Source organism: Rhinoraja longicauda, chromosome 18, assembly GCF_053455715.1.
Source record: "Rhinoraja longicauda isolate Sanriku21f chromosome 18, sRhiLon1.1, whole genome shotgun sequence".
Lineage (NCBI taxonomy): Eukaryota > Metazoa > Chordata > Chondrichthyes > Rajiformes > Arhynchobatidae > Rhinoraja > Rhinoraja longicauda.
In genome coordinates, this window is record NC_135970.1 from 27,663,570 (window position 1) to 27,691,193 (window position 27,624).

A 27,624-nucleotide genomic window follows, 5' to 3' on the forward strand; every position below is an offset into this window, starting at 1 on the left:
GAATTTTTTTTAAAAATAGATCAAGAAGATGGGGACAGGATGAATAGGTTGCACAATCTACAAATATCTGTATGCATTCACTTTGTTCCCATTGTGCATTTTCAACTGAGAAAATAAAACAGGAAAAAAAAAGATTCCCATTTAGCAAATCTGTTTTGTCAGTGGTAGCGATGGGGAGGGAGACGGGAGGGGGAAGAGGGGAGGGGGGGAAGAGGGGAGGGGGGGAAGGAGAGGGTGCTGCACCAATGCAGGAGAGGTTTAGGCCCAATGGGTCCACTTGGTCTAGTAATAGAATAAAAACAAATCTGATGAAAGGTCTTAGACCTGAAACCTTAATGGTTTCACTTTCGAAGAATGCTCTCTGACCTGCTTAATCAGGATGCCCAGTAGCATTTTACAAACAGTTAAGTATTTTTGAAGTGCAATCATTGCCTGAATGAAGGAAATGCGCTCAGCAAGGCCACACAATCTTATTAATGATTAGACCAAGTGGACACGTTGGGCCCAAACCTCTCTTGCATTAGTGCAGCACCCTCTTTTCCCCCCTCCCCCTCCCCCCATCCCCCTCCACTCCCCTCCACCCCCCTTATCCTCCCTCATCCCTCCCTCCCTCCCTCCCTCCCTCCCTCCCTCGGAGATAGATTTAAACTTTAAAATGTGAACAACTTAAAAAATATAACACCTATTTCAATGAATTACATGTAGCTTGGATGGAGAGGAGCCAGCGCTGCCGTCACAGCTGCGGCTTGCCTGCAGTCCGTCTGTCTTTTGTGTTTTTTGTTGTTTTTGTCTGAATTGTAGTTTTAATATGGTGTAGGGTTTGTATGTTATGTTTGGGGGGGGGGGGGGGGTGGGAGGGAACGGGAACTGTAAAATTCTCTCTCCCGAACGGAGACGCGACCTTTGTTTCGGTGTCATGTCCCCGTTCCCGCTGCGGCCTACCACCAGCCATGCACCTGGGACCACCTAGGCTCTGGTTCGCAGAGCCCACGGCCCGGACTCACCACCTGCGGCGCTGGCCGCCTTCGGATGCTGCGGGAGCGGCTGCGACTCGTCTCCGGAGGCTCCGGCGCGGGCCGCGTGGACGTCGGAAGCCCACAGGCCCCTGGGTGGGGGCCGACATCGGGAGCTCCGGCAGCGGCAGAGGCAGAGTCTTCGCCCGCCCCGAATCGTGGGGCTTGGGTCGGCTCGCCGCGGACCTTTCACCGTCCGGCGCGGCCTGGAATAGGCCGCGGGATTTTCACCGCCCAGCGGGGGCTTCAATGTCGGGTGCCCCGACCGCCCCGACGTGGCAACGACAACTGCCTGACCGCAGGAACAGACGGCAGGGGAAGAGAAAAGACATTGTGGCCTTCCATCACAGTGAGAAGGTGACTGGAGGAGACTCACTGTGATGGATGTTTCTTTTTGTTTGGTGTTAGTTTGTGATTGTATGTGTTATTGCATTTTTATTGATTATTCTTATTGGTCTTATTGTTCAACTGCGGGTAATGTTTCATTTCACTACACATTTATGTGTATGTGACAAATAAACGACTATTGACTATTGACTCCATTAGCAGCAAAGGGACGACGGTGAGTAAGGTGGGCCTAAAATTGCCGCGCTATCGTGTACCGTTTTGGCTGTAGTTCAGGAACAAACAAACAAGAGTTTTAGTATATAGATAAGATGTTAACTCATAATACCCTGACCCATTTATTTTCCTCGTGCCTCAGGTTCCCTTACATCAATTTGAGCAGACAGATAAGGTCTCAGTTCAAAGTCTCATACGAAAGACCCCACTTCTGACAGTGCATCACTCCCTTGCTACTTCAGGATGTGCCAGGCTGGCTGTTGTACTCTGTGGTGAGACTTGAACTCTCAACATTCTGCCATAAGGAGAAAATGCTACCAACTGTGCCATGTAAAAGTATTCACACTAATTAGGTTCTTGGATCCCATTAGTTGTAATACTTTTATTGTGTCTTCTGCTGTGAAGACATTACAAAAAAAATTGTTTATTGCACCACTTTGTATTCCTCTCATCTTTTCTTGTCTGACCCATTTCTGACTTTCCACTCATACTTTCCTCATACAGTTGGAACTATTTGTTTGTATTTTTTCTGTTTTAAACTCACACTCCAGAGTCTCCCACTGCAGTGTTTGTGGAAAAAAATTGCTGTTTCTAAAATCTTCCCCATCATAAGGTCATAACTAATAGGAGCAGAATTAAGCCATCAAGTCTACTCCGCTGTTCAATCATGGCTGATCTATCTCTCCCTCCTAACCCCGTTCTCCTGCCTTCTCCCCATAATCCCTGACAATCATCAGGTTTACAAGTTCACAAGTTATAAGAGAAGAATTAGGCCATTTGGCCCATCGCGTCTACTCTGCCATTCAATCATGGCTGATCTCTGCCTCCTAATAACATTTTCCTTTCTTCTCCCCATAACCCTTGGTATCCATTCTAATCAAGAATTTGTCTCTCTCTGCCTTAAATATATCCACTGACTTGGCCTCCACAGCCCTCTGTGGCAATGAAATCCACAGATTAACTACCCGCTGACTAAAGAAGTTCCTCCTCACCTCCTTTCTAAAAGAGCGCCCTTTAATTCTGACTCTCTCTGCCAATATTACAAGTAATCTTTACAAATCAGAAATATTTCTAGCACAGTATATCAAAATAAATAAATGTTCTTACAATCAAAAGGATTCAATTTCAATATAAGACCTGCTTTTCCATTAGTTTGCATAAATTTTATCTTATATTACATGCATGCAAAACATAATGAAGTTTAGGAGATAGGTTTTTATGCATGAATTTATGAAACAAAATACCTTATCCAAGATAAACCTGTTCAAATATGGCATGTATCCCTGGTTGGATACTGGTCCTTCATCATCATCCTTAAAGTGGTTTTCCAGAGCCACTGGATTGTGAGGCACTTGCAAAACTGTGCACAAACTGTGTGAGAGAACCTGTTCCAAACAAAACAAAAAAGTGTATTAAAGAGCTTTATCCCCCATGTAACAAAAAGGCAGAAAGCAAATTGTGGTGTATTATGATAAGAATCGACGAGTGAGACAGGTTAGCATACAACATATGGCTGCTTTACTTCAACACCACCAGAGAGTGTAATCAGGTATCCCACAATGCTTTATACCCGGAACTACGGCAAGGCTCAGCTGCCAAAACACAAAACTCAAAATGGTAAATACACCACATTACCCCCTTTTTAAAATGAAGGTAATCTTAAATAACTGAAATTAGCAAGTGCCTTATTACTAACAATAACCATTCCCAAAATTACTACTATGCAAAGTTACTTGTTATCACTAGAGACCCTCTTGTAGTTTTAACAAGTCTCAGTCCATCTGTGTGTTCATATTAATGAAAACAACTTAAACAACTAAACAGTCCTTCATGCCGAACATTTCCCCTTTTAAAAAAAAAAAATGAAGCTTAAGGGACATAGCGGTCTGGAGGCTTCCTGACCCTTGATGATCGGCGTGGACTCAGCGGCGCAGCAGCTGCAGCTGTACGGTCCACAGTCCCTGGCTCGCTGCATGATGACATGTCCTCCGGCTGTGCGGGTTGGCTCGGTGCAGAAGTGTCAGTGGTTGAGTTTTCAGTGTCCTGATCCAGTCCATCTCCCATGACTCTGAATCTCAGCTGATCTCCATGTCTCCTGTAGGTGATGTCGGTGTCTCCTCCTTGTACTTTGTAAGACACCGGTCCTGTTTGATCCACTATGACTCCAGGAATCCATTTGCGTCCTCCCCCAGCCGTATTGTATAAATACACTGGGTCATCCACTGAGAAACACCTGTCTGCTGCACGGAGGTCATGGTGAAACTTCTGCTTGTACTGTTTTTTACGAACAGCGGCTGCTGTGTCCGGACGGATGAAATCCAGACGGGTGCGCACGTGTCTGTTCAGAAACAAGTCAGCAGGTGACTGACCAGTAGTGCAGTTTGGTGTGGTGCGATACTGCATCAAAAAGATGGAGACCCTGTCCTCCACATCCATTGCGGTGTGTGTCAGCTTTTTCATTCCACCCTTGAATGACTGAACGTACTGTTCTGCCAGGCCATTCGAGGCAGGGTGACCAGGAGCACTTGTAGAATGAAGGATTCCATTCTGCTGCATGAAGTTTTTAAACTCCTCTGACGTGAACTGCGTTCCATTATCCGTGACAATGTGCTCCGGCAATCCATAAGCTGCGAACAGTCTTCTCAGTCGTGTGATAGTGGCTTGTGATGTGATGCTAGACATTTTAAACACCTCCAACCACTTGGAGTAAGCATCCACCACCAACATGAAAGTGTGTCCCAAAAATGGCCCAGCAAAGTCTATGTGTAGTCTTTTCCAGCTCTGGCCAGGAAATTCCCATGGATGCAAAGGCACCTGACGAGGCATCCTTTGCTCCAATTGACATGACTCACATGCTCTGCAAACTTGCTCCACCTCTGCATCAACTTTAGGCCACCATACGTACTTGCGTGTTAGTGCTTTCATTTTCACAATTCCTGGATGGCCAGAATGCAGCTCCTTTAAAACAGTTTTTCTCAACTTTTCAGGAATCACCACTCTGGTGCCCCACAGGACACATCCTCGCTCTACTGAAAGTTCACATCTACGCGTGTGGAAAGCTTTCAGAGTCTCATCCACTTCAGCAGGCCAGCCATCCATGACAAATTTCAGCACCTTTGACAACACGTTGTCTGTGCATGTTGCACGTGCCACTTGGTCTGCGTTCAGTGGAGCCTGCTCAAGATGTTCAGTTAACAGTGTGTATACGCTGTCAGTGATGGCTGTGGTCCCTGCGTCGTTTGTGTCAGGCAGCGGAACTCTTGAGAGGCCATCTGCATTACCATGTTTCCCTGAGGCACAGTACTCAATGTGATAATCATAGGCAGAGAGAATTATTGCCCATCTTTGGATTCGAGCTGCAGCCATGGTAGGCAGGCTTTTGTGTTCTCCAAACAGTGTTAGCAGGGGTTTGTGATCAGTCACAAGTTTGAATTTCCTCCCCCACAGGTATTGGTGAAACTTCTTTACACCAAAAATGAGCGCCAGTCCCTCTTTCTCAATCTGAGAATATTTCTTCTCAGCAGGGGATAATGTGCGTGATGAGAAGGCGATGGGGCGCTCCTCCCCTGTAGGCATTTTGTGTTGTATGACAGCTCCAATGCCATACGCTGAGGAGTCACAGGCCAGAGTGAGAGGAAGCTTTTGGTCATAGTGCACCAGGATCTTGTCACTTGTGAGCAGCGATTTGCACTTGTCAAAAGCTTTCTGCTCTCGACTTTTCCACTCCCACGACACCTGGTCTTTCAGCAACCTGTACAGGGAAGCAAGCACGGTGCTTTGGTTGGGCATGAACCGTCCATAATAATTCACTAGTCCCAAGAAAGCTCTCAGCTCTTTCACACAGGTGGGGGCTGGTGCATCCTTTATTGCTCTGACTTTCTCCGGTGACGGCTGAATGCCCTGGCTGTTTAACACATGACCCAAGTATTCGATTTGTTTCTTTCCAAACTCACACTTTGCGTCCCTGACTCTCAGTCCGCTCTCCTGCAGTCTCTGTAGCACTTTATGCAGGTTTTACAGATGCTCTCGTTCAGTTTTTCCTGTGATGAGGAGATCATCCAGATACACCACTACATTCAGATCTTTCATGAGGTTCTCCATGATTCTTTGGAAGATGGAGGGTGCTGCGCTCACACCAAAAGCCAGTCTGTTATAGACAAATAAGCCTCGGTGTGTGTTAATGGTCAACAGTTTTTTTGATTCTTCCTCCAGAAGTACCTGCTGGTACGCTGAGGCGAGGTCAATCTTTGAAAACACCTTTCCTCCACTGAGGGTTGCCATCAGCTCCTCTATCCGTGGCAATGGATAAGTCTCTGTAGTGGCAGCTTGGTTTACAGTGAGTTTGTAATCTCCACACAGACGGATGGTATGGTCCTTTTTTTCAACCGGAACAACGGGTGCTGCCCATTCACTATGTTTGACTGGAGTAATTATATTGGTCTTTTCCAGTCGGTCCAATTCAGCCTCCACTCGTGCTTTCATGGCAAATGGCAGTGGACGGCTTTTGCAAAACTTTGGGCGGGCCCCTGGTTCCACCAGAATTGTTGCTTTGACATCACGCAGAGTGCCAAGTTCATCTTTAAACACTTCAGCGTGTAACTCCAGTACATCCTGTATTGATGTCAGGTGAGGCATCTCCTTAATATGCTTTATGTCTTCCTGATAAGACTTGTCACTGGCATGTTTAATTTCTTTCCAGTTTAAGGTGAGCTTTTTTAACCAGTTCCTTCCACACAAAGCTGGTCCTGCTCCCTTTACCACAATCATTGGTAGCTGCTCACTCTGACTCTCATATTTGACAGTGGCTTCAAACTGTCCCAACACAGGAATAACCTCCCCTGTGTATGTCTTCAGTGTGACTTCAGCAAGCCCAAGTGGTTGCTTTAAAAAGGTGGTCTGAAACAGCTCCTCTGAGATAATGCTCACGGCAGCTCCGGTGTCAATTTCTAGTTTGACTTCTTTGCCATTAACCACAAAACATGCCCGGTATGCTTGTTTACAGTTGTTGCCATTTACTAATGAAAACATTGGCAACACTATTTCCTCTGCCTCCACATACTTTGTGTTTTTATCAGTCTGTCGTTTATATCTGCTCTGTGTCGGTGCCGCCGCCACTTTTCCTCTGCATGCCCTTTTAATATGCCCGGTTTTACCACAGTTGTAACACTTTGCATCTTTAAAGCGACACACCTGTGGGCTGTGATTTTTGCCGTTACATCTATGGCAGTTCCTCCCCGTTTGCTTAACCGTGTGCGCATCCACTTTATGCACTTGGTTCGGACGTACCTCGTGTCCCCGCAGCTGCTGCGTGTCTCTCTCCGCAGTCTCCATGCTGAGGGCGATTTCAAATGCCCGTGCAAAAGTCAGGTTGGACTCCGACAACAGCCGGCGCTGGCTTGCCTCATTACAAATCCCACTGACAAAACGGTCCCGAAGCGTCTCGTTCAACGTCGCTCCAAACTCAGTTAACTGCACACTGTTTCAGCTCCGCAACGTAACTGGTCACAGACTCATCCGCCCGCTGGTTGCATCGGTTAAAGCGGAATCTCTCCGCAATAAGCAACGGCTTGGGTTCAAAATGAGTCTTTAAAATGTTCACAATGTCATCGTAGGACTTATCTTTTGGCTTCAGCGGCTGCACCAGGTTCCTTAACAGACCATATGTAGATGCTCCCATCACACTTAACAGAGTAGCTACTTACTTCTCCACTGCAATGTCGTTAGCCTCAAAAAACTGCTCTAAACGTTCCACATACGCCGACCAAGACTCTGTCTTCGGGGCGAACTCCCCTATGGAACCTATGATAGGCATTTTCTGCTTGTTTTATCCTCGTCGCCAACTTTAACTGTGGTGTATTATGATAAGAATCGACGAGTGAGACAGGTTAGCATACAACATATGGCTGCTTTACTTCAACACCACCAGAGAGTGTAATCAGGTATCCCACAATGCTTTATACCCGGAACTACGGCAAGGCTCAGCTGCCAAAACACAAAACTCAAAATGGTAAATACACCACACAAATAATCTCTAATCCTCGGAAAGCAAATCTAACTTGGTTAAAATCAATAAAATTTATAAATTAATCAATTAAAATCAATAAAATCAACCTTCAAAGATGTTGATTTCTATAAAGAATAATTCCTATAATCTAATACAGCACCCTTCGTAGCCCCAGCATCATATTACAGATTTTCTTTCACAGAACACTTAAAATTGCCACGTGGGTAAATTGGAAAAAAATGTCCTCAATCAGAGTGCAGTTGAATAACATGAAGGTGAAAGTGCTTGGTCAATTGTACTAAGTAGCTAAGATAATGACAGTTGGTTCCATGGAACTCAATAAAAGCAAGTTTTAACAGTTGAGGCAAGGCACCGACCGCTGTAACTATGTTACACATTATGTACTAGCGACAAGTATGAACTTGCTTCCCAAAATTTCATGAGGTGACGTCAGCTAAAGAAGGAACTTTGAGCAGGACAATTGGAAAATTTCTGTGTCATCATTGGAAAGTGCCATGTAATCACTTACGGTCACCTGGGAAAGGTAAACAGCCTTACTTTAAAATCAAAGACACAAAGTGCTGGGGTAGCTCAGCGGGTGAGACAGCGTCTCTGGAGAACATGGATTCCGGGAGGGGGAGCGGGAGCGGGCTGAGGGAAAGGGAGCTGGTGGAGAGGAAAGGCAGGACAGCGTGTGGAAAGTAACAGGCGAATACAGTGAAGGGGAGGAGGGGTTATAGGCAGATAGTTACACATTGGCCAGAGATGAAATTGCAATCGTTGTGAGACAAGGGTGGAAGAGTTTCAAATTATGAGGTCAGAGGCAGGAATGTTGGTAGAAGGCAAAGGAAAGGGGGAAAATGGTGCAAGTTCAGGTGGGGCACAGGGTGAGGAGGAGATGAAAAGAAGTGGGAAGGGGTGGGAGAAGGAAGGAGGTAGAGGGGGGGGGAGGGGAGGGGAGGGGGGTGGATGTTGGTCGGTCACCTAAAATAGCAGAATTCAATGTTTATGCTGCTGGGATGTAAGCTACCTCACTCTGGCAATGGAGAAGACCCAGGACAGAAAGGTCAGTATGGTAATGGGAGGAAGAGTTAAAATGGTCAGCTACCAGGAGATCCAGTAGGCCTTGGTGGACGGCCAAATCTACACTTGGTCGCACCGATGTAAAGGAGGCCACACCAGTAAACAAGGTTAGAGGTGGTGCAAGTAAACCTCCTCGTGTGGAAGGACTAGCTGGATGGGTGGTGGGTGGGGGAAGGTAAAGGGACAGGTGTTGCATCTCCTGCGGTTGCAGGGGAAAGTACCTGGGGAGCGGGTGGTTTGGGTGGGAAGGGATGAGGATGGTGGCAAGGAGCTGCAGAGGGAACAGTCCCTGCAGAAAGTAGAAAAGCGTGGGGATGGAAGATGTGATTAATGGTGGGATCATATTGGAGGCGGCAGAAATGTTGGAGAATAATGCTTTTGGGTGTCGGGGGCTGGTGGGGTGAAAGGCAAGGACCAGGATCTCTATCCTTGTTCCACCTGGAAAAAGGGGGAGTGCTCTCACGACAGAACACAGAGGAGAACGTGGGTGAGGGGTCCATCTATGACAGCATGGAGAAACCACATTTATTAAAGAAAGAGGATATCTCTGATGTCCTGGAATGGAAACCTTACCATGAGAGCAGATGTAGCGGAGATGGTGAAATTGAGAGTAGGGAATAGGGTCTTTGCAAGAGGTAAGTGTTGTCCAGGTAACGTTGGGTCTCAAATTTACTTGGACCATCTCCGACACCTACCTCCCCTTTCTTGATCTCACAGTCTCCATCACAAGAAATAGACTATTGACTGACGTCTATTACACACCCACTGACTCCCACAACTATCTCGACTACACTCCTTTACACCCTGCTTCCTGCAAAGACTGTCCCCTACTCCCAATTCCTCCGTCTACACCGCATCTGCACCCAAGATGAGGTGTTCTTATACATCAGAGGGACCAAACGCACACTGGGTGATTGTTTCGCGGAACCAACGCGAGCTCCCAATTGCTGGACACTTTAATTCTCCTTCCCATTCCTACACAGACCTTTCCGACCTCCGTCTCCTCCATTGTCAGAGTGAGGCTCAACGCAAATTATAGGAACAGCATCTCATATTTTGCTTGGGCAGCTTACAGCCCAGTGGTACGAATATTGATTTCTCTCACTTCAGGTAGCCCCGGCATTCCCTCTCTCTCTCTCTCTATCCATCCCCCACCCAAGTCGCACTAGTTTCTCATTTCCACCCTACAAACAGCTTACAATGGCCTGTTGTTCCTTTATCTTTGTTAATTTTTTGCATATCTTTCACTCATTGTTCTTTATCTCTCTGCATCACTGTCTATATCTCTCGTTTCCCTTATCCCTAACCAGTCTGAAGAAGGGTCTCAACCTGAAATGTCACCCATTCCTTCTCTCCAGAGATGCTGCCTGTCCCACTGAGGTAGTCCAGCCTTTTGTGTCTAACTTTGGGAGTCGGTGGTTTTGTAGTGGACGTCAGTCAATGGTCTGTCCCCTGTGATGGAGACAGATAAATCACGAAAGGGATGAGATGTATCAGAGATGTGTCCAAATGAATTTGAGGGAAGGGTGGAAGTTAATGGTAAAGGTCTTACGTTAAAATCATAATGCTAAATTCTTCCACAATATAGCACACCCTCCATGTTGCAAGGCTGGAGTATGTGCTCAATCTCGTGTTGGTATTTAAACTTATTAAACAAAATTAAAATGTACATTTTACTCATCTGTAAGAAGTCATTTATTAGTTGAAAGGCAAAAACATAATTCGGCAAAAGTAATTCACCACATTTAAAAACAGCTAATCTATAACCAATAATTTCAGATTTAAAAATAAACTCAATGACAATTCCTTTGGGAGGTCAATTTGTTATGTTGTAAATTTATCAATTTGAGAACTAAAATGACTATTTATAGGCTCAACATAAATGTTTGTTCTGTACAGCACTTTTTTCGACTCGGGTTGATTTTAGCTGAAGTGCATTCTCGCAAAACGAGAAATGGAAAATCGCAGGCTTGGTAAAAGGTACAACCCAAACATTCCCAATCAATCACGTATCCATCCCGTCTGATAATACACGAAGAAGGGTCTGGACCCGAAACGTCACCCATTCCTTCTCTCCAGAGATGCTGCCTGTCCCGCTGAGTTACCCCGGCATTTTGTGTCTATCTTCGGTTTAAACCAGCATCTGCAGTTCCTTCTTACACATATCCATCCGACTGATTCAATTCCTTGAATGACCCCTCTTTACTCACAGGAGTTACGGTACATATAGACTGCTTGTCGACTTCGTCCTCCAGCTCTGGGGCTTGTAGCGATTTTGTGCACATCATCAGACTACTTCATCTATTTCTTTCTGAAGAATCTAATATTTGAAAAGCTTTCCTCAACTTAATTCCTTCGTTTGTAAAGTAAGATTTAAAAGTACGTCTTGATTGTTCAGTAAAATCCACCGTAATTTTGCAAATGATACTAAGCTGGGTGGTAGTGTGAACTGTGAGGAAGATACTACGAGGTTGCAGGGTGACTTGGACAGGTTGTGTGAGTGGGTGGATGCATGGCAGATGCAGTTTAATGTAGATAAGTGTGAGGTTATCCACTTTGGTGGTAAGAATAGGAAGGCAGAGTATTATCTGAATGGTGTCAAGTTAGGAAAAGGGGACGTACAACGAGATCTGGGTGTCCTAGTGCATCAGTCACTGAAAGGAAGCATGCAGGTACAGCAGGCAGTGAAGAAAGCCAATGGAATGTTGGCGATCATAACAAGAGGAGTTGAGTATAGGAGCAAAGAGGTCCTTCTGCAGTTGTACAGGGCCCTAGTGAGACCGCACCTGGAGTACTGTGTGCAGTTTTGGTCTCCAAATTTGAGGAAGGATATTCTTGCTATTGAGGGCGTGCAGCGTAGGTTTACTAGGTTAATTCCCGGAATGGCGGGACTGTCATATGTTGAAAGACTGGAGCGACTAGGCTTGTAAACACTGGAATTTAGAAGGATGAGAGGGGATCTTAACGAAACATATAGGATTATGAAGGGGTTGGACACGTTAGAGGCAGGAAACATGTTCCCAATGTTGGGGGAGTCCAGAACAAGGGGCCACAGTTTAAGAATAAGGGGTAGGGCATTTAGAATGGAGATGAGGAAAAACATTTTCACTCAGAGAGTTGTAAATCTGTGGAATTCTCTGCCTCAGAAGGCAGTGGAGGCCAATTCTCTGAATGCATTCAAGAGGGAGTTAGATAGAGCTCTTAAGGATAGTGGAGTCAGGGGGTATGGGGAGAAGGCAGGAACGGGGTACTGATTGAGAATGATCTGCCATGATCACATTGAATGGTGGTGCTGGCTCGAAGGGCCAAATGGCCTACTCCTGCACCTATTGTCTATTTTCTATTGTCACCATGATCATGGCTGATCATCCACAATCAGTACCCCATTCCTGCCTTCTCCCCATATCCCTTGACTCCGCTATCATTAAGAGCTCAACCTATCCATGTCACCCTGCATCCTCATAGCATCCTCCTCACACTTCACACTGCCACCCAGGTTTGTGTCATCTGCAAATTTGCTAATGTTACTTTTAATTCCTTCATCTAAGTCATTAATGTATATTGTAAATAGCTGTGGTCCCAGCACCGAGCCTTGCGGTACCCCACTAGTCACTGCCTACCATTCTGAAAGGTACCCATTTATACCTACTCTTTGAGTTTTCTGTCTGCCAACCAATTTTCTATCCATGTCAGTACCCTACCCCCAATACCATGTGCTCTAATTTTGCCCACTAATCTCCAATGTGGGACCTTATTGAAGGCTTTCTAAAAGTCCAGGTACACTCCATCCACTGGTTCTCCCTTGTCCATTTTCCTAGTTACATCCTCTTTTCCTAGTTACACATGGTCATTTGGTACACCCAGATTGCCATCAGCTAGTGCTACAGTGAAGCTAATGGAGAAGCACAGGAAACAGTAATGACTTTTCATCAAAACAGTGAACTGTTTCACCCTCAGATGCCGCCTGAACTGTGAACAGTTTCCGCACGTAATGTTTCACGTTCAGATTCCTGGCTCTTGGGTTGTGAATTCTGAAATGGGCTCTGACTGTCTGGGGCAGGGGTTAGGGGTGTGCAGGCAGGCTGTCAGTGGAGGTCACAAACCGTGATAGTTACTCCAAAACTAATATGAATCTTCAAAGATTATTTTGTTCATCAAAAAATACAAGCAGCAACTGTCCAACTCCACCAGCCAATGGTGGTGGTGTTAGATCTGAAACGAGTGGTCAACAATTTTAAAGACCACAACACATCAGCAAAGAGTCACACTGTCACCTCCACATCGATTTTTGAACTATTCGATCATATGTCCAGTGGCCCCATGGCAGAAGCATTCACGTCGCAGGACTGGAAACTGGAAGTGTCCTGAGCTAATTCTGCTACCACCATCATCTATTGTACAAGTGATGGCTCCCACTGATCGTCACCGGAAGCTTGCACCCTTTTCAGGACGGACGATGACAGTGATGTAACATTTGAAGCATGGATGATGGACACGAAAGAAGATATGTCCAGTCAGAAATGTGATTAGAGATGTTCAAACAGGAAGATGTACACTACACGAGTGCAGATTTGGGAGGTGACGTGACTCTTAGGGATTTGAAAGGAAAGGGATGTTGGAATCGGGCCCACAGATCGCAACAAAAGCAGAGACACTAATTATTTTTAAATGAAGGATACTGATGGGAGATTTGAAAAAGGAATGGGTAAAAGGGCATCAGTGTCCAAGGAAAGGACGGAGATTTTAATATCAGCTTGCATGGAAGCCAGAATGGAAAGATGAGTGCTGGGCACTTCAACGAGAACAAGGAGCTCAGGAACATAATGCTTAGGCATGATATTTGACTCTGCATTAAAATTTGATAAGCAAGTCAACGCTGTGGTAAAAGCCAGCTTCTTCCAACTTCGAACCATAGCTAAAATCAAACCTTTCCTCCAATTCGACGACACAGAAAAAATCATTCACGCTTTCATTTCCTCCCGCCTAGACTACTGCAACTCCCTATACACTGGGATCAGCCAATCTTCCCTGTCCCGCCTGCAACTGGTCCAAAACGCCGCAGCGAGACTCCTGACGGGTACCTGTAAAAGGGACCACATCACCCCGATTCTGGCCTCTCTCCACTGGCTCCCTGTACGGTACAGAATCAACTTCAAGCTCCTCCTATTCACGTATAAAGCCCTAAATGGACATTCCCCCCCCCTACATCAAAAATCTTCTAACCCCCCTCTCTAACTCCAGGTCCCTCAGGTCGGCCGACTTGGGGCTACTCACTATCCCGCGGTCTAGGCTTAAGCTCAGGGGTAACCGCGCTTTTGCGGTTGCAGCTCCTAGACTGTGGAACAGCATCCCTCTCCCCATCAGAACTGCCCCATCCATCGACTCCTTTAAGTCTAGGCTCAAAACCTATTTCTACTCCCTAGCGTTTGAGGCTCATTGAGGAGGCGCTGTGAACTGTTTGCGGGCTACTGTATGTTTCATTTTTTTTCCTTAGTACCTAATCAGATGTACAGCACTTTGGTCAACGTGGGTTGTTTTTAAATGTGCTATACAAATAAAATTGACTTGACTTGACTAGAGAGGGAAAGAAAACTTGAGACAAACTAGAGAAGAATAGAAAACAGGATTCCAAGAAAGTGGTTAGATTGGAATGCTCAGGGAAGGGAAAGAAACAGCAGTCAGGTGAATCCAAGGAACGAAAAGGTGAACAAGCTCCTTACATGTTGTGGGAAGTGTGGTTTACAGGGTTACTTACGGGTTGGGGGGCAGCACCTATGGAAACAATGACGATGGAAGAAAATAATGCTTTTAGTGACTGTTGGCCGTGTTGGCCGGTGTGGACAAGTTGGGCCGAAGGGCCTGTTTCCACACAGTATCACTCGATGACTCGGGAAGCAAGCAGACTGGGCAAGTGAACAGCTAGTGATTACTGAAACAAGGTATGAAACAAGAGGAACAAATTCACTGGAATTTAGAAGGATGAGAGGGCGTGCAGCATAGGTTTACTAGGTTAATTCCCGGAATGGCGGGACTGTCATATGTTGAAAGACTGGAGCGACTAGGTTTGTATACACTGGAATTTAGAAGGATGAGAGGGGATCTTAAAGAAAGATATAAAATTCTTAAGGGATTGGACAGGCTAGATGCAGGAAAAATATTCCCAATGTTGGGGGTGTCCAGAACCAGGGGTCACAGTTTAAGAATAAGGGGTAGGCCATTTAGGACTGAAATGAGGAAAAACTTTTTCACACAGAACGTTGTGAATCTGTGGAATTCATAAGGCAGTGGAGGCCAATTCATTGGATGGTTTCAAGAGAGTTAGATTTAGCTCTTAGAGCTATCGGAATCAAGGGATATGGGGAAAAAGCAGGAACGGGGTACTGATTTTGGATGATCATCCATGATCATATTGAATGATGGTGCTGGCTCGAAGGGCCGAATGGCCTACTCCTGCACATATTTTCTATGTGTCTATGTTTCTAAGAGATCAGGAACCTTGTGGCACGGTGTGAGAATAACAATCTAGCCTGTTATCAGCAATCAGCAAGAAGAACTAGTTGGTCGTTGACCTAAAGAATTGAGGGAGTGAACACAACCTATCATCAACAATGGAGCTTCTGTAGATATGGGTGTCAGTTTCAGGGTCCTGGGCATCCATATCAGCAGAAACCTAACCTGGTCCCTTCATACTGATGTGGTAATCAAGAAAGCGCATCAGCACATTTAAATTTCTTATGCGCCTAAGAAAATTCACCATGTGCATGAGAGCTTCTATAGATGCGCTGTAAAATGTATTCTGATGGGATGCATCTCAGCCTGGCATGGCAATTCCTCGACTGTTAAACCACCGGAACCTGCAGAACGTGGTGAACACAGCCCAGAACGTCAAGAGATTGTCACTTCCTTCCACCTTCACGGTACGTTGCATCAGGAAGGCTGCTAGTATTGCCAAGGATGTCTGCTATTCCCTCTTCTGCCTTCTGGGAGAAGATAGAGAGGCTTGAAAGCCCACATGTCCAAACATAAGAACAGCTTCCTCCCCATTGTTTTCAGACTCAATAACCAGTCATCACTTTCTGATCCCCTTCCTGCTGGCACTGCCGTGTTACTAGCAACTCTATCTCGTTTGGTTATTCTGTTATTGCACTACTTCAGATTTCATTACAATCTTTGGACCATTTTGCTGTTTTGCATCTATCAATGTATTTGTTCGATCATTATCTATCATTATCATGTATGCTGCGTACTCTATGAGCTTCATGCAAACAAGGAAATTCTTTGCACCCCAATGTATATAACAGTAAACTAATCTGAATCTACAAATGATGCAGCACATTATTGACTTCGGAAGATGGCAGAGAAAAAAAATTAAGAAAACAGGAAAAAAAAATCCCGTTACCCACCCATGTGCTGCATGAATAAATATACTTGTGGCCTTGTGTTTATAAACAGCAACTATCCTGTTCAGAGCAACATAGTTTCACACCATGTTTTAATAGCACAGCTACAAGAGCATTTGTTAACCAAGTTTCAATAAAATGCCATCACCGTTTCTACAAAATAGAATTTGCACACTCATGTAAAAATTTCCAATTAATTCTGAAAAAAGGAATCACCAGCAGCAACTGAGTCCTGTCCCGCCATTCAATATGAACAAGGCAGATCTTTGCGGGCCTCAACTCCTCTTCCGTCAGTTCCCCGTGACCCTCAATTCATCAATCTTCAAAATATTTATCTTTCTGCCCTTAAACATATCTAATGATCTGGCCTCCTCCACTCCCTCAAAGAGCGTATTCCAGAAGTGTACTACCTCAGATGAAATTTATAATCATCTCAGTTGACATGACTTGCCATTATTTTGCAGCTAAGTTCCCATTTATTAAACCATCTCAACATCTACCTTGTCGAGTCAATTTAGGATTTTATATGTTTCAACATGGTCATCCCTCACTCTCCCAAACTCCAAGGAGTACATACCCAAACTGTCTGGCCTGTCTTGACATGCCAGCCCTCTCATCCCAGGAATGCGGTGAATTAGTTACGACTATCTTCAATGCTACAATATCCTTTCTTAGCTAAGGGAACCAAAACTGTACACAGTATTCTATAAGAAAATAACTGCAGATGCTGGTACAAATCGATTTATTCACAAAATGCTGGAGTAACTCAGCAGGTCAGGCAGCATCTCGGGAGAGAAGGAATGGGTGACGTTTCGGGTCGAGACCCTTCTTCAGACTGATGTCGGGGGTGGGACAAAGGAAGGATATAGGTGGAGACAGGAAGATAGAGGGAGATCTGGTAAGGAGGAGGGGAAGGGAGGGACAGAGGAGCTATCTGAAGTTGGAGAAGTCGACGTTCATACCACCGGGCCGCAAACTGCCCAGGCGAAATATGAGGTGCTGCTCCTCCAATTTCCGGCGGGCCTCACTATGGCACTGGAGGAGGCCCATGACAGAGAGGTCAGACTGGGAATGGGAGGGGGAGTTAAAGTGCTGGGCCACCGGGAGATCAGTTGCGTTAATGCGGACCGAGCGCAGGTGTTCAGCGAAGCGATCGCCGAGCCTGCGCTTGGTTTCGCCGATATAGATGAGTTGACATCTAGAGCAGCGGATGCAATAGATGAGGTTGGAGGAGGTGCAGGTGAACCTCTGTCTCACCTGGAAAGAATGTTTGGGTCCTTTGATGGAGTTGAGGGGGGAGGTAAAGGGACAGGTGTTGTATCTCATGCGGTTGCAAGGGAAAGTGCCCGGTATTCTATTGTGGCCACACCAACACTCAGTACAACTGTAATAAAACCTTCCTATTCATAAACTCAAACACCTTTGTAACAAAGAATAATATGCTGTTTGCTGTCTTAACAACTTGAACCTGCTTAGCAGCTTTTCAGAACCTTCCAAACTTCATTCATTTTTAGTTTCTCTCTATTTGGAATAACAATCTACCTTTTTATTTCCCTTACTGAAAATGCATGTCCTCATACTTTCCCACGTTAAATTCTGTTTGCCAGCTCACTCAATGTCACAGTCTGTCCTGTTAACTCACTTGCCAGCCGCGCCCATCACGTTAAGCCAACTCCCCTCACCTGCTCCAGATCACCAATCAAGCCAGTATATAAACCCTTCCTGCACACACACTCTTTGCCAGATTGTTCTTAGCTCTGATGCAAGACTCTCCAGCATTCTCTCGGACTGATTTCCCGTTGCCGACCCTGCCTGCTCCTGACCTTCATGCTCGTCGTCGCCCTGGTGAACGCCTCAGTCTTCTGTCCTCGACCACGAGCGGGTAGAAATAAAGCTCTTTCTAAAAACTATTTCCTTGATTCCGTGTGCTGCATTTGGGTCTGCCTGCGGTCCGTTACACTCAATCTATCTATATTCCATTGCAGAATCACAAAATCTGCATCACAACATGGCCTTCCATGTATTTTTGCATCATCAGCAAACTTGGGAACCTTACGCTTCATTTCCTTCTCCAGGTCATTAATGCAAAGCGTTAACAATTGACGGCTAACAACTGATCCCCAGGGTATTCTAGGTCTTACTTCCCTCTGCCTGAAAAGGACCCACTTATTCCACTTATGTTTAACATGGGATGGAAATTTATCAATCTGTGCCAAAACAATTTTTCTGATAACTTGGGCTCTTAATTGATGTATCGACCTCTGAAGTGGTCTTTTGGAACTCTAAATCCACCGCATCCCCATGTTTCCCTCTGCCAACTCTGCCTGTTATATCTTTTAAGAACACTAAACCATGTTGATTAGGTTTAATTATATTTAGCTTTCCGAAATGATTAGTTATTTCCTCTTTGGCTCTAGAATCTTGCCAATCGTTGATGTTGCACTAGCGGGCCTTTAATTCACCGTCTTCTTCTGCCTTCCTTCCTTCCTTTTTAAAGAAAGGAATCACATTGGCTGTTTTCCAATGTTATGGTACCCTCCTGGAAATGAGCAAATTTTGAAAATGTTCAACCTATTTCTGCAGCCTCTTCCTTTAAAACCCTTGGCTTCAGGCCATCGGGTGCTGGCAATTTCTTCTCCATCAGCCCTGAATTTCTTCATATTTCATCCCTTATAATCGGATTTATTTATTTTTACAAACTGCTGTTATTTGAAATTAGCCATCTACTATCTTCAGGATATTTGCAGATTCCTCCCCACAATGAAGACATGCAAAAAAACAGATTTAACATCTCTGCTATTTCATTGTTCTTGTTGACTATTTAAAAACAATAGTAAATGTTTCTATGAAAATATACACAGGAAGACGGGCAGCTAAGAAAGGTGATCAACATCCAGAGAACGAGGCTGGAAAATGATCAACGTGAAAGATACATCTTCTGGATGCACTGGCAGAGAATTCCACAAATTCACAACTCTCATATTCCATATATTTTCTTTAAATATAAACTGAAGGCAAAAGCCATTCTAAATTTTAATATAACGATAGTGTCCCATTTGAATCTAGATAAGAGGTTATGGTTTAGACCATAAGATATAGGAGCAGAACCAGGCCATTCAATCTATTTTTCCCTCTCAACCCCATTCCCCTGCCTTCTCACTGTAACATTTGACACCCTTGCTAATTCAGAACCTATCAATCACCTGCATTACCAAGTGCCCTTCCCTTAAAAGACCACTATCATATCGTTATCTGTTAAATTATCTACTATCCATCTGCTCACCAGCATTTGTAGAATGGGTTAAAGATGACAATTTTATTTTCACACGAGAGCATGATTGAAAGGAAAAGGCTGCATTGGCAATCCTCCAGAGCAACATGCATGAAATCCTGCTCAGAGGCAAAAGTACAACTCCACTTCAAGCAAAATGCAATGTGTTGGAAGAACTCAGCTGGTTTATGACCAAATAACCGGTCTTGCACTGTTTTGTGCCTGTTGAAATGTCAGTACCCAATATATGTTACATCAAATTGCAGTTTCAAATAATTTCCCAAAATTAGTTTCTTAATGGTATTTCACAATATCCAATGCAAACTTCACCCAGTATTTTCACACATTTCCATGTGTGGTGTGCATTCAGCATTACGATGAGGTAACTTCCAAATATGCATGAATTTATTCTAACATTTTTTTTAACTCTAATTATTTTCTTCCTATAACGTCCTTTCCCCCATGCTCATTCGTAATATATAATGATCCCATGCTCCCATCGTTCCTTGTCCTTCTGGACTTAGAGGGCGTGGATTTTAAATGTCACAGTAGCCTAGGTGAGTAACTACAATTTGCAGATAGCACACTTGCAGCCACTGTGCACCAGTACAATACAATACAATATATCTTTATTGTCATTGTACCCGGGGGTACAACGAGATTGGGAATGCGCCTCCCATACGATGCAATAATTTAATTAATTTAACCAACTACAACCCAACAAAACAATTGTAACAGTTTTAACACAGAATAAAGTGCAAGTAGATCTGTGCCGGATCACTGTGCGATGTGACCATCCGGCTCAGCAGGACCGGTTCATAGCAGCTATGGCCCTGGGGATGAAGCTGTTCCTGAGTCTGGAGGTGCGGGCGTAGAAGGCCTTGTATCGTCTGCCCGATGGAAGGAGTTCGAACAGACTGTTGCAGGGGTGTGAAGAGTCTTTGTGGATGCTGGTGGCTTTTCTGAGGCATCGTGTGTTGTAGATGCCCTCCAAGTCTGGTAGCTGTGTTCCGATGGTCCTCTGAGCTCTATGGACTACCCGCTGAAGAGCTTTCCTTTCTGCCTCCGTGCAGCTGAGGTACCACACAGGGATGCCATGCGTTAGGATGCTCTCTATGGTGCAGCGGTAGAAGGTCGTCAGCAGCTGTTGGGGTAGACCAGACTTTTTCAGTGTTCTTAGGTAGAACAGTCTTTGTTGTGCCTTCTTGACCAGCGCAGCAGTGTTATTGGACCATGAAAGGTCCTCCGAAATGTGAGTGCCCAGAAACTTGAAGCTAGACACTCTCTCCACACTGTCCCCGTTGATAGAGATCGGGGCATATTCCCCGTTAAGTGACCTACGGAAGTTGATGATCAGCTCCTTGGTCTTGGTGGTATTTAGGGACAGGTTGTTATCCGAGCACCAGTCCGCCAGGTTCTGCACCTCCGCTCTATAGTTTGTTTCATCACCGTTGGTGATAAGCCCGATCACCGTTGTGTCGTCTGCAAACTTGACAATGGTGTTGGTGTCGAATGCAGGTGTAGTTGCCGGAATTGAATATTTAATTACACCTAAAGTACACGGGCATCCTCCTTTGCTAATTTAGTGAGAAAAACACTAATATAACAAAAATTGAGAGATTTTATACATGCAGATCTGAATTATGGCTAGTCAATACAAAAGACAGCCCTTTGCTGCATAATTCCAATGGAATTTTGTCATGAAACCTAAGAAATTTATTAAACGGTAGAAGGCCAACTTACCCAACAAATCCGAGAGCTTTTGCAACAACGCAAAACCACCATTTTCCTCTTTGCCCATTTGTCCATTTCGAAATCTATTTTGTAATTTATACTTAAAAGACTTCATGTTTCCTGCATCTTATCAACCACCTCTTTGATTCATAAACAATCACTATATCTCGTAGCTTATTTTCTTCCAATGGAAATAATCCTAAACGATTAAGTTTCCTCTTGTCAACATGGCCTCCTATCCTGGCACTGCATTGGGGGATCAGTGCAGTACATCCTGGAGTATGGTGTGCAGTTCTGGTCACCAAGGTATGAGAAGGATGTGTTAGCGCTGGAGAGGGCACAAATGAGATTCGTCAGGATGTCGCTTGGGATGTCAGCAGTTCAGCTACGAGGAAAGACTGGAGAAGCTTGGTCCATTCTCACTGGAGCAGAAAAAGTTGAGAGAGCACACAATTATGGTATCTAACATTATGAGAGGTAAACATAGGGTCTGGACTGCAGGAAATATTTCCCCATTTGAGTAGATAAAACTAGAGCACATAGGTGCAGCGCAAGAAGGAAGAAATTTAGACGGGATATGAGGGGACTTTCTTCATCCAGAGAAGTACCTGGAATGCACTGCCGAAAAGAATGGTTGAAGCAAAGTTACTGACAGTATGAGTAGTGACTAGATGAGCACTTGAAATCTCTTAGGTATAGAAAAAATTGGACCCAGTACTGGGATTAACGCTTGAATTTATAACAGACGCTTGAACAGGCAAGGAATTGAGGGATGCAGACCATGTGTAGCCAGAGGTGCATTTTAAATTGGTATCATAGTCAGCACAGACATCATGGGGCGAAGGGCCTCTTCCAGTGTTGTATTACTTCATGTTTGAAATTATTAACAAGCCAATGCAAAAGGAAAAGCAAATCAATTCTGCATGTAGTAATAGTTTGCAAAATTGCATATGCCAACACCATTGGAGATTAAACTTAATGTACAGGATAATGAGTAGATCATTCAATCTTTCAAAAAGATAACAGACAATCTTCCTTTCATTTTCATATGAAAGACGATGTTTGTAAAAATTTTAAATAATCCTCTAAAGTAAGCATTCATAGTGATTCCTCTGGTAACCTTTACACATGATGATATTTTTCATCACTAAAAAAATCAACTAATTTGGCAAAAGAAATAAAACCCGAGTGGTAGTTATCTATTGTTGCTGGATGCGGGATGGTTACAACTATTAAACAGCCTATAACATGGTTCCCCAAACATGCACACCAGAAGTATCCTCAGAAGATGAAAAAAGTTTGACATTTTGTCAATAACTCTCACCAACTTTTAAAAATGCACTGCAGAAAACATACAACTGGGATGAATCACAGCATGGCTCGGCCAACAGCACTGCCCAAAACCACAAGAAATTGCAAAGTATTGTGAATGTAGCCCAGTCCACCACACAAACCAGCCTCCATACATTCATCTGCATGTCACACTACATTGGGAAAGCACCCAGCATAATCACGGACCTTTTTCACCCAGTTATTCCCTCTTCTCCCCTCTCCCTTCAGAGACTAAAGCTTGAAAGTTCACACCACCAGATTCAAGAACAGCTTCTTTCTTGCTGTTATCAGACTACTTGAAAGCCCCTTCCATTAACGAGAGTGTAATCTCAAACTTCCAATTTACCTCATCACAGACCTTGGACTTTCTCCCTGCCACTGCAATGCTATGTATACTATGATTTTATTTCACTAGACAGCACGGAAGCAAAATATTTTCACTGTATCTCGGTACACGCAACCGTAATTAACCAATACAAATACCAGGATAATCGAGGTATAGTGTCAGAAGTGATCTAGAATGTAGGTCAAGGCAAAAAGCCCATCAAGTTATGTTTATTGTCATATGGACATGTACAGTGAGATATAGGTACGAAGAAAATCATGCTTGCAGCAGCATCAGTCACATGCACTCAAAAAAACATATATTAATTATACAATTTCTATAAGACAGTGAAAAGTAAATAAAACAAGGCATTAGTGCAAAACACAATTAGAATAGATGGAAAATCTTGCAAGACTTCCTCTAAAAGGGTTGGATTTCCTGTGGAGGCATGATTGGGAAATTACAACCAAAATTATAACTATTCACGTGACCAGATGCCAAATTTATTTTCAACTAGACTGGGAAGGAACTGCAGATGCTGGTTTAAACCGAAGATAAACACAAAAAAGCTGGAGTAATTGAACGGGCCAGGCAGCATCTCTGGAAAAAAGGAATAGATTACCATATAACCATATAACCATATAACAACTACAGCATGGAAACAGGCCTGTCCGGCCCTACCAGTCCACGCCGACCATTCTCCCTGACCTAGTCTCATCTACCTGCACTCAGACCATAACCCTCTAATCCCCTCCTATCCATATACCTATCCAATTTACTCTTAAATAATAAAATCGAGCCAGCCTCCACCACTTCCACCGGAAGCCCATTCCATACAGCCACCACCCTCTGAGTAAAGAAGTTACCCCTCATGTTACCCCTAAACTTTTGTCCCTCAATTCTGAAGCTATGTCCCCTTGTTGGAATCTTCCCCACTCTCAAAGGGAAAAGCCTACCCACGTCAACTCTGTCCGTCCCTCTCAAAATTTAAAAAACCTCTATCAAGTCCCCCCTCAACCTTCTACGCTCCAAAGAATAAAGACCCAACCTGTTCAACCTCTCTCTGTAGCCTAAGTGCTGAAACCCAGGCAACATTCTAGTAAATCTCCTCTGTACCCTCTCCATTTTGTCGACATCCTTCCTATAATTTGGCGACCAGAACTGCACACCATACTCCAGATTCGGCCTCACCAATGCCCTGTACAATTTTAACATTACATCCCAACTTCTATACTCGATGCTCTGATTTATAAAGGCAAGCATACCAAACGCCTTCTTCACCACCCTATCCACATGAGATTTCACCTTCAGGGAACAATGCACAGTTATTCCCAGATCCCTCTGTTCCACTGCATTCCTCAATTCCCTACCATTTACCCTGTACGTCCTATTTTGATTTGTCCTACCAAAATGCAGCACCTCACACTTATCAGCATTAAACTCCATCTGCCATCTTTCAGCCCACCCTTCCAAAAGGCCCAAGTCTCTCTGTAGACTTTGAAACTCTACGTTTTGGGTCAAGTCCCTTCTTCAGACAGGGGGTCCGGGCCAAGAGTAGACTAGGCGACCATTTCACAGAACAGTGTAGGAGGAACTACAGATGCTGGTTTACACCGAAAATGGACACAAAATGCTGGAGTAACTCTGCGGAACAGGCACCTTCTCTGGAGAGAAGGAATGGGTGATGTTTCGGGTTGAGACTCTTCTTCAGACGATACTCCAGCATTTTGTGTCTATCATTTCACAGAATGATTGTGTTTTGTCTGCCATGGCCTGCTGGATCTCCTAGCTACTAAACATTTTACCCCCCCCTTTCCATTCCAACCTTTCTGTCCTCAGTCTCCTCCATTGGGCTAGAGTGAGGCCATACTGGAAGAACAGCACCTTACATTCCGCTTGGAATAGTTTACAACCCAACGGTATGGACATTGAATTCGTTCATTTCAAGTGACACACTTCTACCGCATCCCCCCACCCTGCATGTTTGCAATCAAAAGAAAGATCTAACCAGTGGGAATGCAGGAGATTCACATTGTGTGGTTGCTAGAAGGTAGTGTAAATATAGTGGACCAATATGAACTAAGAGTCGGAAATCGGTAGGTGTGTAAAGGAGCAAAGATGTTCTACAATAGCACTTAACCTCCCTGTTGCTCTACGATGTGTGTTATTATTATTATTATTATTATTACTATTTGTACCTTGTGTCAACTCAGAGGAACTTAGGCTTCAACAAGCAATCTCGCTGCAGCCTTATGATTTATCCAAAGTTTTTCCAAGCCCCCTATCGGCAATTCACAGCGCGCACACAAACATACTGTTGATTCCAGAAATCTTAACTAAAAGTAATACTTGAACAGCTCAGTAGGTAGTTGTTGCCAGAGATATCCCAACCTCAAATCACGGTAGAACACAAAGAAAATGAACCGGGGTTTCCCTGGCACAAGGTACTCCCAGAACGCCGCAGTTAATGAAAGAAGTTACACTCACTAGGTGAAACAACAGTGGAAGTAACTTAGTGTACAACACATTGTAAGATTTGTAAGACATTAGTTCCCGCATTCGATCTCGGATCGCCCTGAAAATCTGTACTTTCACCAAGTAAGATCATTGAACAGCCCGTGTATTATTGTTTAGTCGCGAATCCCTTTTGTCCCAAGTTCCCAGCGGCCGGGAGACTGCAGGTGGAGTTAAAGTAGTCAGAGTGCAACTGTTGAAGTCACACAACACAACTGTACGGGGAAGAGTCGCGAATGTACCTTGAGTTGAGACTTGGACACTTTGCCGCATTTGTCGACGTCCAGGGCGGTGAATGCGTGCCAGATGGCTTTCAACAACTCCTCTCGAAGCGCCATCGCTGCCAGCCTCTCTGGTCAGTTGGTGGGGGCTTCTCTCCTGGAGCCCGGACCTGCCTCTTCCGCACGTCGGCCAGAGGGAGGGAGGGAGGCAATGCAAGGCAAGGCTTAGCTCACACCTTCCCCCGCGGGGAACCCGCTCCAGCCACCGCCAAGCGGCCGCCGCCTGCAACTCCTTCTGCTGCTGCCTTTGCACAAACCCTGGCTGCACACTGGGTCCAGAAGGTATTTTATTGGGTGGAATGCTGGTGGCAAATGAAACTGCAAATGCTCTTGACTCTCGAGCAGAAGAAAAAGTGCCAGAGGGGACGCGGCGGGTCAAGCAGCGTCTGTAGAGGGGGAATGGGCAGAGCTTCTGGTCTTCTGGTCGGAACCCTTCTTCAAACTGATTGTGGAGAAGAGGAGAGAAAGCTGGGAAAAAAATAAAGAGGTGGGACCGAGACAAAGTCTGGCAAGTGATAGGCGGCGAGGAAGAAGAGATCTCCTCGTTCTTTGGGGAACGGGGGCTGCCTTCTTCCATGGTAGATGAGGCCCTCACTAGGGCCACCTCCATATCCCACAGCTGTCCTCCATGCATTGGCAGAGTGAGGCCAAACGACAGCACCTCATACTTTGCTTGGGCAGCTTTGAAATATTGATTTCTTTAACTTCAAGTAACCCTTGCATCCCATCTCTCTCTCCGTCCCTCTCCCATCCTAGGTAAACAGGTACACCCTCTTGGAAGCTGCCGGGATGGGCGACACTTCCAGTCCGAGCGGCGGACAGGTCTTTCAATCAAACCCTGGCGCTGCCTGTGGCTCAACCGGAAAGACCTACGCCAGGTTAAGCCAGGTATCGCCGTAGTGATAGGTGACTCAATGGTGAGAGGAGATTCTGTGGCAACAGGCGAGACTCGAGGATGGTGTGTGTTGCCTCCCTGATGCCAGAGTCCAAGACAAGGGGAGCAGCAGGAAGTGGTTGTGCATGTCGGCATTTATAGACCACTGGGATCTATAGGGTAGGGGTGACCTGTACAAAAGGGACGGGTTGCACCTTACCTGGGGGACCAACATTCTGGCAGGCAAGTTAGCTAGTGCTAAACGGGTGGGTTTAATCTAAATTTTGGGGGGTGTGGGGGGGTTGACAAATTGGATGGTGTTAAAGGAAAAGAGAGTACAGGAAAAGTTACGAAAGACACCCGAATTAATGGGACGGTAAGTTCAAGAAGGGATAAGAGAGTAAGGTCAGGTGAAATAGGAACCGGTGTGAGAGGAGAGGTAAATACCGAATTAAAAGTGTTATATATGAATACGCAAAGTATACAGTGCATTCAGAAAATATTCACTTTTCCCTTCACTTTTTGCACATTTTGTTACGTTACAGCCTTATTTTAAAATGGATAAAATTATTTTTTTTAATCATCAATCTACACACAATACCCCATAATAAAAAAGTGAAAATAGGTGTTTAGAAATTTTAGCAAAGTAATTAAAAAGAAATAACTGAAATATCACATTTACATAAGTATTCAGTACTAGATACCTAGTACTTTTTTGAGGTATCTTTGGCAGCAATTACAGCCTCAAGTCTTGGGTATGACGCTACAAGCTTGGCACACCTGTATTTGGGTAATTTCTCCCATTCTTCGCTGTAGATCCTCTCAAGCTCTGGCAGGTTGGATGGGGAGCGTCGATACACAGCTATTTCCAGGTCCCTCCAGAGATGTTCGGTCGGGTTCAAGTCCTGGCTCTGGCACTCAGGGACTTTCACATACTTGTCACAAAGCCAATCCTGTGTTGTCTTGGCTGTGTGCTTAGGGTCATTGTCCTGCTGTAAGATGAACCTCCACCCTAGTCTGAGGTCCAGAACACTCTGGAACAGGTTTTCATCAAGGATCTCTCTGTACTTTGCTCCGTTCATCTTTCCCTCGATCCTCCTAGTTCCTGCCGCTAAAAAAAATCCTCACAGCATGATGCTGCCACCACCATGCTTCACCGTAGGTATGGTATTGGCCAGGTGATGAGCGGTGCCAGGTTTCCTCCAGACGTGACGTTCAACGCTGCGACCGCA

The 27,624-nt window shown here is 44.8% G+C and overlaps 1 protein-coding gene across 3 annotated transcripts in view; it reads right to left on the bottom strand.

Moving 5' to 3' along the window:
• swap70b (switching B cell complex subunit SWAP70b) overlaps positions 1–25,693 on the bottom strand; it is an 86,488-nt gene extending 60,795 nt beyond the window's left edge. Inside the window, exons 1-2 of one of the 3 annotated variants that reach the window (XM_078415382.1) lie at positions 25,480–25,693; positions 2,819–2,959 (exon numbers count right to left, since the gene is read on the bottom strand). In XM_078415382.1, coding sequence (XP_078271508.1) covers positions 2,819–2,959; positions 25,480–25,575 — 237 coding nt within the window. In that variant the 5' untranslated portion in view covers positions 25,576–25,693. Of the gene's footprint in view, positions 1–2,818; positions 2,960–3,078; positions 3,102–25,479 lie in introns of those variants that run through there. The other 2 variants (XM_078415381.1, XM_078415383.1) reach the window with 2 other exon arrangements.
• Between the last annotated feature and the right edge of the window lie 1,931 nt (positions 25,694–27,624).